This window comes from Clinocottus analis, unplaced genomic scaffold (assembly GCF_023055335.1).
Source record: "Clinocottus analis isolate CAN_PGR_092001 unplaced genomic scaffold, fCliAna1.0.p SCAF_12, whole genome shotgun sequence".
In the NCBI taxonomy this organism is placed as follows: domain Eukaryota; kingdom Metazoa; phylum Chordata; class Actinopteri; order Perciformes; family Cottidae; genus Clinocottus; species Clinocottus analis.
Genome location: NW_027175843.1, coordinates 18,746,133 through 18,758,730, shown reverse-complemented (window position 1 = coordinate 18,758,730; position 12,598 = coordinate 18,746,133). Strand labels below are relative to the sequence as shown.

Sequence of the window (12,598 nt, the reverse complement as noted above, 5' to 3'; positions counted from 1 at the left end):
CTTTCTTTGACCCAAACTCAGGTTCTAATAGTGACAAGACTTCTCATTTTCCTTCCCCAGTTCTCAATAGCTTGATATGTACATGGCCCTACATGTATATCATTTGTTGAATAAAAGATATTATTCTTTAAAGTTTGCCTCCGCATTCGTCTTCCCACTCTCCGACTCTACTGGCCCACCCATGGCCACAAGGGGGCAGTCTGATCTGATCCATTTAATACAAAACATAACTTTTATTTGTCGTTCAGGAGCAATTTGAGACGCCAGGGTTTTGTGAACGTTAAAAACCATCGAATCGTCGGTATCGCGGTGCGTAGACTCACATCGGCCCCGTGGCCCTCTCGCAGGTTGTACGTGAGGTCGTGCTGGATCTCGCTGATGAACTTCTGGGCGTACTCGGGGTAGAGGCGGAGGACCTCGCGGAGGCCCTTGAGGCTGATGTACTGCAGGTCGCAGTAGGTCAGGGCCTTGACGTTGGCGTTGGTCTTGATCACCTGCTCCTTCGTCAGGGAGTCCGAGCCGATCAGATCACCTTTACCTGCAAGCGAGGGAAGGACACGCGGACAACATTTTACGTCTTTGAAGCGGTGAATCAGAGAGAGAGAGAGAGAGAGAGTGTTTTCACTCGCCGAGAAGTAAATTAAACACACCGACGGTCTGAGCCGCGGATCATCAAAGACGGACAAAGATCAAAGCGATGGACCTGCAAAGCCATTTCAACAGAGGTGGGAGGGAGAAGGTGTTGCACTGAATGGTAAATGCTCGTTACTTTCTTTTAAAAAAATGTACTAACACCACAACACCACAAGTTAGTATTGCTGAATGTCAAAGTTGGGCTGTGGATTTTCTACCTGCACCTTCAGTTCCTCTCGATCAGTTTAACAGTTATAAGGTTTAATTATAAAAAAAAAGCTTATGACTTATGCAATTAGCAATTTACCTCGCAGAGCATTTCACCTTTTAGTCTTTTTGTGTAGAGAAAGGCCTTAAGCTGGTTGACACGATACAAGTGAACTGCTCCTTTTTTACAATGACTGAAAAATGAACTAAAAGGGAATAAATGGAGTGAAAATATGAAGGCGGTTCGGTCTGAAGAGGTCTTCCGTGGCTCTGATGAAATGAACCCTGATGATGTCACCGGGGTTATCTGTGTTTCGGCTTCGTTACTGCAATCCCATTACCGGGCGAGGAGAACAAAGGCACACTGCCGAGTTGCTTTTTTTGTAAATGTATATCCACTTCCTTTTCTTTTTCATCCCATTAGTTGACTGAGAGGTCAGGATACCTCGGCCTCTGCTTGGATGCTCCTCTTCTCTTAATTGGTCTCACGTGAGTCCTCTTACCCTCTAGAGGGGCGATTGTTTGAATGCTCGTTGTGATTTACACTTATACTGTATATTAAAGATCAGATTTTATTTTTTTATTAATGCATTATTAAAGTGAGAGAAGTGTTATTAATTGAATTTTGAAAAAAGTCTGGACGAATAAAGGTCATGAATGGAACGGACTGTGTCATAAATATTGTATAAATATAAACAAAAAGTACCAAAGACCAATAGCACAAGACATAAAAACATGCTCTATATGTTGTAAATAATACATATGGAAAGTAATAAATACTGAATGGATGTACATGTCCTGAATGGTTATGTATGTACATGTACAGATAGATGCACACTGTATACAAAGCATGGATTTGCATTGACCATATATATATATATATATATATATATATATATATATATATATATATATATATATATATATATATATATATATATAAAATCATAGATCATAGCGGCAGCAGTAAACATGTTAGTGTCAGAGGGGTGTTGACAGTGTATGACGGCCGATGTATGGGCGCAATCCAGCATTTCTTTCTTTTTTTAGCCGATCCTTTGTCTGAAACCCCGATGAGGAGGAGTGTTTTGTCAGGAAATGCGATGCAGAGACGCCGTCGCCCTCTCAGAAACAAAGCCAGGGTGCTATCGAAGCCCCCAAACAGTGCACGGTATGTAACTGCGCTGTATACGTATGCATTGAGATTATTAACTGAGCCCACGGCATGGTGTCAAGAAGAATGAAACATAATAAAGATGGAGGCCGGCTTTCTTTTGTGAGGCTTTTTGACGGACAAAGAGAAAGGAAACAGTCAAACTGTCGTGGGCTGAGGCGGCTGAGAGAACAGAGGAGCGCAGGGAAAAGCAGGAACAAGGGAGCGGAGGACCAAAAAAATGGACGATGGGGTGTAGAGGAGGCCGGCAAGGGACCGACAGGTGAGGCAGAGGAGCGAGGCGGCGGCCGCTACCTGGACGTGGCCCTCCAGCGGCAGGAAGCTGCGACCGCCTCCACATCCAGCGGCCGTCTGCACCCTCATTGCTCACCCGCCACTGCACTTCACGTGGGCACGATGAGCTCTTTACATGCTTCGCTTGTCTCTCTGTCCTTTTTCACGTCACTCACACATCTGCTCCTCACCCAGCCCCTCTCCTCCCCCCGCCCTCCACACACATACACTCATTTCCTCTTCCCACACCGCAGGCTGCAGCCGCTCGGCGAGATAATCACAGCCGAATGCTGAGTGAGTGCTGGAAAAGTGGCATTTAAGAGTGCGTGTTTGTCTGGTCTTCTTCAGTGTGTTTGTGTGTGTGTGTGTGTGTGTGTGTATATGTGGAAGAGACGCCATCACATAAGTTTATGGTCAGTTCTGGCGAGCCCCCGAGAGGAGCTGCTCACTGTGGAGCTCCTCGAGAGCTACGTAGCTTTTAAGGGCTTTTTCTTGTGTGTTATAATAATAAATAATTACTTTGTTACACACTAAAATCACATGAACACAAGCCAAGAAGCCTCCATTAAAATACGTGTTGAGATTTTAGTTTGAAACGGCTTTTTTTGGGCCGAGTAGTCTTTGTGCTAGTGGGTTAGCTTAGCTCGCTAGCTCCCATGTGTAATCTACTTTGTTACACACCACAATCACATGAACACAAGCCAAGAAGCCTCCATTAAAATACGTGTTGCGATTTTAGTTTGAAACAGCTTTTTTGTGGCTCAGTAGTCTTTATGCTACTGGGTTAGCTTAGCTTGCTAGCTCCCATGTGCTCTTTGGCTCAATGTGATCAATGACTTAACTTCTGGACTCACTCTTGGTCCATTTGCTCTGTGCTTTCCACCATTTTTTTTGTTGTCTACAAGCTGTTGTTTGGGTTTTTTGTGTGCCACTCGCCACTGCCGCGTGGCCCGACGCGGACCACCGATCATCGCACACTTTCATGAATTATAAAGCTATTCAAATAAATGAATAATCAAGTCTGACAAGCTGCCTTTCAAACCTGAACGCGGCAGCAGGGGAGAAAAAAAGAAAAAAGAAGCACGCTTCGTAATTATAACTAGCGTGCGTTAGGGGCCGTCATGGCCGTGAATACCTGAAGCCACTGTCACACGCCATTAACTTAACGCCACGTAAGACATCCCTCCATACGTTACACTGATTTACTGTGATGGCCAAAGTGAAGGGCAATTTAAGATCCACATGTACAGGCGGAAAAAAAAAATTAGACCCCCAACGAGTGCCGGCATGGCAGCACGTTGCACGTGTGGAAGCTAAATGTGTTACATAGCCGTGACACATGACATTTCAATTTTCTGTTGTAGAAGAGAAAGAGCAGCGCTCGAGCGATAACCAGCTGCAGTCTGCAACGCGCGAGCTCCAAAGGATATTGCTGGTGGCTTATGTGTGTGTGTGGCTGATTGAGTGTGTGTTCATGTAACATTGCATGATGCGTGAGATGCACCGATAGTTGGGAATGAGAGTTTTTTTTTAACACGAGTGCAGAACAATTTGACGCAGGTTCTTGGTGGAGGCGGTGTTGAGCTCTGCTCGATCCACACATTGTCATTAATAATCAAGGTGCTTTAATAATGTAATGATCTATTCATTATTAATACCGGCACAGCACCGCATTCGGCTATTGATGTGTGTGTGTGTGTGTGTGTGTGTGTGTCATGATCAAGATCAAATATGGGCCGTGGGCTTGGCTTTTGAAGATAAATCCACTTCATCTCACACACGCGGACGCACAGGTACGGACCATTAATTCAATCCATCTTGACCTTTGAGAAACTGTCTTTTAAGACGTATGCTTCTGTCGTCCCTGCGCAGAGAAACGCACAAAAAAACGCACAAAAAAACCCTCATCCTTTTCTCCCTCATCTCTCCGTCTATCAGTCTGTCCGTTACGCATTCACACACACACATACACACGCACACACACACACACACTTGCACACGCACACACACACACACACACACGCACACACCTGAGGAAGGCTCGCCCCGTTAGCTGGATTAGTGCTGCGAGGGCTTTGATGCACATCCAGGGGAAATTAGATTTCAGCCTGCGAGACAACAGCCAACGACAGAAATGATTCAAAGTTGTTGTCACAGGTACAACGTTGTGTCTCAAATTTCAATTTGAGGGATTTCTTTCAGCGGCAGTCGTCTCTGACTTTCACTGATGAATGTTTTTGTTGATTCACTTTTTTTCTGGTGTCACCAGAGCCGCTAAGAGAGGAGGACTCTTGAGATTCCTTTAACAGATATTCAGCATTTTTTTATTTGTCTTTCTTTTAAACATTTTTATTGGTTTTTTTAATTAATATTTTTTTTAAATAAATAGAAAATCTTCATTTTTTAAAAAATGGTTTAATTTTTAAAATAATAATAAAAAATAAAAATAAAAATAAAAAAAAATCCATTTTTTATATATTATTATTTCTTTATATATATATGTATATATATATAATTTGTGTATTTAATTTCAGGTTTACATCAAATAAAAAATTCAATTTGAGGAAAAGTAATACATTTAGCTCGTAAAAATTACAGCATTTTTTTTAAGTTGGTGCAAAGTATCATTTTCTTCAGTGCTGCAAACAAGATATTTTTTAATCAAAATTCCCATTATGTATACATTCATGTTCACCGACGATGAATTGAGTAACTGCCGTGCTCCCTGCAACCAGCAATCAGTTGCACACTAGCCATAAATATTCAAGAGTGTATATTTTGTATTGTTGTTGCTCAGCTGCAGACAAACAAACCTCATTCACAGCCTCTGACAGTTGTGTTACATCCGAGTCGTCTGATTGTTTTCCGATTTCCGAAGTTAATGATTTCACCTCAGGAGCGGATGTTTTCCTGAGGATGGCAGCCTCCCTGTATGGCGCTACCACGTATAATTACAATGTCCTTTATAAAAACATGGCTATATGCGCTGCCTATGTGGACGGAATATGAAATGACAGATCCGGTGATTGCACCATTCAATTTGAATGGTGCAATCATTAAATTGAATGTTAACCTTTATGTTGTTACACCGATTAACAAGAACATTTATTAATGGCACTTACATGTCAAAAAGGTTGCCGACCCGTGACGTTGGAGTGGAGTTATTATGAAGGGAAAAAATGGATGCTGTGAGCATCACAAGCAAAATGTCAGTCCACTTTCATACATATACAGTGTTTCCACATACATATATTTGTGTATGTATTATATATATATATATATATATATATATATATATATATATATATATATATATATATATATATATATATAGATAGATAGATAGATAGATAGATAGATAGATAGATAAAAATAGCTTTTTGGGAGTTTTAATATATATTTTAAAGATGTTTCTATGACTTCCGAGGATTGGAAGTTTATCGGTTGCGTGTAAGTTAATTAATTTAAAGTATTTAAATGTGTTGCTGTGACTTTAACAGTCACAAGGTTTATTTACTGTAACTCAGTTTTATCCGACATTTTCCAAAAAGTGGTCCTTCTGCATCCGTTTTCCTCCAAATTTACTCGGCTGAAGTTTGCTTTTTTATGTTTTTTTTCACCTCAACTGCTTTAGTTTAGCAGTGAATTTGAAGAGCAAAACTAACCTTTATTGAACGTGTAATTATCTCTCTCTCTATATATATATATACAGTATATGTGCCACATATATAACTATAAAAACTATGGCAGCGTTGGGGTTGTGCAGAATGTAAATGAAGCCGGAGGATCCGATGTGCTTCAGCCTCATCTGGTTTTCATGCATTCATAAGATCATAAGACAGAACAGCGCCTCAGTCATTCATTCATTCAACATCTATACTCTGCCATATGTGAGGTCTGATAGCTTCCTGCATCTCTATTTACGCTGGATTGGAGGATTACAGTGTGTGTATAGCTCACAGGCTCAACACTGCGGGGAAGCCTTGACTGTGTGTGTGTGTGTTTGTGTGTGTGTGTGTGTGTGTGTGTGTGTGTGTGTGTGTGTCGAGTCTGGTGATAACTCTTTAAAGCAGCGGAGCACAAACAACAGCTCTTTATCAGCCCTCCCTCAGCCGTGCCCTCCCTTTTCCTATATCTGATATACGCCCGTACGCTGTCATCTGTCCTTCCTCCTTCTTCCCCTCGTCTCCCTCATCAACCTAATTTACACTAAAATCACAATCAAGATGCTCTTCAGGTCTGATTGGATGAAACTAAACCCATCCCTGTGGAAGGATTTCAATAATTAAATCACTGAACTGAGAGGCGATCTCTTAGTCCGTACTTCATTAACAGTATTTGATATTAAAAGACGTATTATCGCCATCTCACGTCCTCTCATTGAGTCTCAGGTAATTGTCTACCAAAGCGACCGCTACTCTGTCGTTTTCATCCAATTCTGCACCACAGATTCATCTCATGTCAATCAGCCACAGTCCTGTCGTTATCAGTTTCTTTTTGTTCCGGTCTCTTCATTAACTAGGTAGAAAAGGATTGTGGTAAATTGGGGAAACAAATGGGGAACATATCTCAAACATTAAAGGCGAGACAGAAGCGACGTTGTTGGAGTTATTTAACATTTCTCTTCAGAAGGATCCTCCCCCAGTCCCTATGTAATAAATAGATATACATAGAGGGAAAGAAATAGAAAAAAGAAGCAAAACATCTACGAAACACTTCTATATATCCACCTTTTGTGGCTCCGCATGGCTGTTCTCTCTCTCATCCTTACCCAGTATGGCCAGCACAGTGTTGTCCTTCAGGACCTCCATGGAGCCCGAGCAGACGAAGTAGATGGCCTGCAGGGCGTCTCCCTGCCGGATGAGGAACTCGCCCGGCGCGCAGAAGGAGGTCTTGATGATGAGCGAGAGCGAGCGCAGGCAGCCCCGGCTGGCCGACTCGAACAGGGGCAGCTGCAGCAGCTCCTTGTTCAGGTGCATGGCGATGTCGGCCCGCAGCTCGTCCGGGAAGTCCTTCAGCAGCTGCAAGAGCAAGAGGTTCACACTCAACAACGGGGGCTGTGAGACTTATTTAGTCCACGCAGAAACTGTTAGAGAAGAAAAGCGTGAATGCTCCTCGTTACGACCGAGACTTCAGCCACCGGCAGAGGAAGCAAGAGAGAGAGAGATGTGTGTTTACCACATTTATTGACCCAGAATCTAGTCAACTTTGATTTGTCACTTTAACAGATGTGCAGCATTTTGAGATTTTTTGTAAAAATGTTTTTTTTTTAAAATATTTAAATTCTTTTTTAATTTTACATTTTTAAATAAAAAATATTTTTAATTTTCTGTTTTTATTTTTATTTTTTAAATGTTTATAAATAATAATAATTCTTATTTAAAAAAAAATATATATATATATATTTTTTGTATAAATTAAATATTTTATATCTATAATTTTTGTATTTAATTTTAGGTTTAGATCAAATTAAAAAAATGCAATTTGAGAAAAAGTTATACATTTAGCTGTAAAAAAAATACAGATTTTTTTTGGGTTGGTGCAAAGTATCATTTACTTATTATTTTCTTACATATTATCCCAGTTTTGATATTAATGTATTAACGTTCATACATATGCAGTCTATATGCATATACACGTTTATTCGGAAAGTGATCAAAAAAAGGGCCAGTTCGCTCAAAATGAGACACATTCCCACTTTTGATATTAATGTCCTGGTTACTCAGGATAAACAATGAACCCTTCATGTTCTTGAAGTACTGAATGTTAAACATGCCGACAGCTGAAAACAGTGAGAGCTACGATATTCACACCCTCACATCTCTCCTCACCTCGTTGACGTCGATGCCGTTGTTGACCGACCAGGTGGTCTGGAAACACTCCAGCATGCGCTGCTCCAAGGCCTTGGGCAGCCGGTGGACCCGGATGAAGTCCTTCAGGTCCTTGGTGCGGGTGTGGTAGAGCGAGCGGCGCGAGTACATCCTCTGGATGATGGCCGTCACGTTACCGAACACCACCGCGTGCATCAGCGCTGGAGGAGAGCGCGATACACATTTAATTACAGACTTGTTTGATTGGCTGTTATCTCGAGAGGGAGGGGGGGAGGGCTCAGGGGGGAAAATCCCATGAAGCTTCTGCACGGCAGGAAGCTTTGTTTCGGACGTCTTCGTAAAGCCCCAGAAGAAGTTAAAGAGCGCGCGGCTCTAAAGGACTTAGCCGTTTTAAACCACCGTACAGCACTGCCACAAGTGGATTATTATAATAGCACACCAGTGAAAGCAAAAGAGTCCCTCTGAATGTTAAATCTGTTATTTCTACTGATAAAAACACCATGAAAACGTCTCAATTATTGTTCTAAAACCCCAAACAGCTCTGAACCCAGTGTGAGAAACGTTTGTTGTGTATTTTCTTATAAACACAGCAGGTATCTGATAATTTACCTTTGGGGCTGAACTGCAGAGCGGTTTCTCTCCTGACATGTAATTCTTAGAAGTAGAAAAGATGCTAAAAACACTCACACAGTCCAGTGACACCCGGGCTAATGACATCACCTTCAGGTGGAGTGACCCGCCTCTCATTAAGCCGAGTTAAGACATATGAATATCTTTCGGTTGGAGCTTAAGGGCACACAGAACAGACCCCTCAGAGAGGTCAATGAAGCCATGGTCTCCTCTCTTTACTCGTTCTCTCTCTGTGTGGTTTACAGGGTTCTTACAGTCGTGGAAAACCTGGAAGAGTCGTGGTATACTGTATGCTTTGAATCCTCATTGTGAGTTTGAATCCTACATTTTATCACTTTTTACTGTTTACACACAAATTTCACACAATGTTTGCTCATGGACATTTGGTTTTAAGTCATGGACATTTGTTTAAAGTCATGTAAATGTGGTTAAAAGTCATGGAGATTTGGTTAAAAGTCATGTAAATTTGAGCAAAAGTCATGTACATTTGGTTAAAAGTCATGTAAATTTGGTTAGAAGTCATGGAAAATTCATCAAAAGTAATGTAAATTTGGTTAAAAATCATGGAAATTTGGTTAAAAGTCATGTAAATTTGGTCTCAGCTCTTTGTATAATGAGGCAGTGTAAAGTGATAATATAAAAGCCACTGGTCAAAATGTGTATGAACCCTGTTTTTAGTTGCTTTGATAGAGGACACATACTCACATCTCTGTGGATGCGACAAAAAAACACACACAAATAAAGCACAAATGTGATTAAAGGACAAGAACAGCTTTATGTTTTTCTTTCTGTCAACACATCCCATAAAAAGACCAACAACCAACAACCGAGTTCTCCTGTTCTTTCTTTACTTTTTGTTGACTGCACTGACTTGTTTTTTGGGGTTTTCCAAGAACAAAAGGCGAGGAAAAGGTGCTTGGATGTTCAGGCCATCCCTTAACAAAAGGACACTTCCTTTGCAGCAGCGACATTTAAAGCGACGCCGCGTTCAGCCGGCAGTGACATAGAAAACATCCTTCTTAGGCAGTTTCTGTTCTGGACTGGAAGCCTTGCTTTAATTTTTAAAGCACTGAGTTTGCAACTGTGCTCAATTTATCTGTGTTATGAATACAGTTGCGAGAAGAAAACAACAACAACAGCAGCGAGTGAGTCCAGTGGGATTCATTTAGCACAGCGGTGATCTTCTAATAAGAATTATCCTTCCCGTTTCCCATCGAGGTGGAGGGAAAGTAGTTAAGAAAACACGTTAGGACCTTTGGTTTCCTTTAAAAGTCCTCCTGCTCCACTCTTCCAGAAATTGGTCAAAATATATAGTTTAATTTAAAATAAAACAGCAGCTTTTAGCAGCAGGGAATGGCACATTTGTTTGCAACTGTGGCTTTAATACATACCTGATGCTCTCCTAAGACAGTGTATGTGAAACTTAATAAGATATTATGAATTCCTGCTCCCCTAATATTAGCTTTGCAACACTAACTTATTTAAATAGGCTACGGCACACATTTTAATTAGCACATTTCATAGCGAAATAGCAGATTTTATTATTCTATCATCCAGTAAATGCCGAGCACACACATATATCAAGGTGATTTGTTACCTAAACGCTGTGTGTGTTTGTGTGTGTGTGTGTGTGTGTGTGTGTGTGTGTGCCATGTCACACACACTGTCAAAGTGAGTTCAAATAACTGCATGCAGGAAGTTATGATTAAAGTTTAAGCCACCAAAGAATGACTGTAAGTTATCGACATGTCCTCAAAGTATAATCGTAAAAGTGTGTGTGTGTGTGTGTGTGTGTGTGTGTGTGTGTGTGTGTGTGTGTGTCTGTGTGTGTAGGCGTGTTTTACCCTCCTTGTGGGGACCACTTTCCTTCTGGGGACACAGTGGGGACAAATAACACATCATGTAAATCCTTATATTTTAGAGTGAAGACTTGGTTTAAGGTTAGCTTTGGCTTTAGGTTAAGGGTTAGTAGAAGTCCCAAAAGTTATGAAAACACAGCTGTTTGTGTGTATGTGTGTGTGTGTTTACGTTTACAGCCCATTCAGTGTGCAGCGGGGCCTGAGACATCCTCACACATCACTGTGTCCTCCGACCATAAATCTTGGCATTTCTCTCACCAAGTAACCTTTCCATTTATTTCTCATTTCTTCTTTTATAGCTTTCTTCCAGGACATTCAGCTCTCGTCATTATGGATCAGCAGAAGAAAAACATCAGAATGTGCCGAACCCGACGAATATATAATGTACCAGATATGGTGTCTACCCGACTCATTAGTACTGCAGCGTATTATTTTAGCTTATTAAAAATAAGCCAAAAGTTTTAAAAACATCCACAGACACATGTTGAACTTCAGGTCAGTAAATAGACTGTCGATGTATTTAAGGAACTACTTTTCGGTGTTTAAAGACATTTCAGGGTGTCGCTTAAATGGCTCAGCGAAAAAATATCTACTTTATTCGGCTGCAGCATCGCTGTGGGAACGTTCAATCTAGTCTAGTTAATCACATCAGAGATCAAACTCAAAGCAGCCTCAAAGAGATCTGAGTCATTTTAAAAGTTATTAATGTTCTCTGCAGTTGTATGTTTTGCTACTGTGAGTGTTTAAAGATAGGAAAACAATGCATTTATAATATATATTTATTATATCTTCAATGATTGGAGCTCCAGAGTTCTCTTTAAATCATCAAATATAAATAAATAATTCAATGTTTTTTGAGTAGCATACATAGCATTATGTTAAATGCCTTTTTCACCTCCAATCCAATAAATTCATGCACTTTAAGTATATTTAAGTACTTCATACAAATTATTTATTCCATCTGTAACATTTTTTATTCCATCTGTATATTTTATTCCATCTGTATATTTTATTTTGTTCGATCTGTAAATTTAATATTTTTTCTTTTTTTACTGCTTATTTTTTTCTTAAATCTTTAATCTGTTCATTACCGTTCTACTGTTTATTTATATCGCTTGTTTCTTTTATCTTATTACTTATTACTTGTGAGCAGTGCTGCTGTAATCCTGTAATTTCCCCACTGAGGGACTAATAAAGGATTATCTTATATTATCTCTTATCTTATCAATCTTGTGATCTTTAAGCTCTGTGACAAAATTAAAGTATTTGATTCCATGTCAAGATTTAGAGTCTGTGTGTCTGAAGGTGTTGATATTACCGGCTGGATATTTGCCGGTATCACGTCATATTCTAGAAAATATAATCATCCGTTTATATTTTTTGAAAAGCACCATTTTCCATAAACCAAAGCTGCCGAATGCTCTTTGTTTTATTAATATATAATGTTGAGTAAAAGCAATGGACAATCCTTTGTGCGGTCAGATTGATTTCGACACATCCCGGTAACAAACAAACAAGCACACAGCCGAACGCGTAATGAAACCCCTCAATCAAGAAACAAGGAGCTAATGAGACGCTGGATGGATGCTTTTGCATACTGGAGTGTGTGTCGATGTCTCGCTGGTGCCGGATAATGAGCTGAGTGAGTACTTAAGATTGAGAGGAGAAGTGAGGCGCGCTCAGAGCGGGGATGCACCGACACCGGGCCGATACTCACTCAAATAAGACGGATGTGGGACCGCTGACAGTGTACTTGTTAACTTCACAGAGGAGCATTCCCACTGGGGTCATTACAAAGCGGGATGATGGGATGTGCACGTCCCGGGACGGGAGAGCTCTGAGGAAAAGCACCCAGACGTCGTTGGCACACGTCTACTGAGCATCAGGGATATTCCTGATGAGAGGTGCCTTCAAAGACCCAAAAGAATATTCATTTTTAGGCCCTTTCCTTCGAAAATGGCATACCCAAAACTAAAAAGGGTGTATCTCTG

The 12,598-nt window shown here is 40.6% G+C and overlaps 1 protein-coding gene across 1 annotated transcript in view; it reads right to left on the bottom strand.

The window, feature by feature from the left end:
- kcnh3 (potassium voltage-gated channel, subfamily H (eag-related), member 3) overlaps positions 1-12,598 on the bottom strand; it is a 117,928-nt gene that overhangs the window by 7,098 nt on the left and 98,232 nt on the right. The window contains exons 9-11 of the mRNA XM_068572046.1: positions 8,119-8,318; positions 7,059-7,308; positions 324-538 (exon numbers count right to left, since the gene is read on the bottom strand). Of these exons, the coding sequence (XP_068428147.1) occupies positions 324-538; positions 7,059-7,308; positions 8,119-8,318 (665 nt within the window). The remainder of the gene's footprint in view (positions 1-323; positions 539-7,058; positions 7,309-8,118; positions 8,319-12,598) is intronic.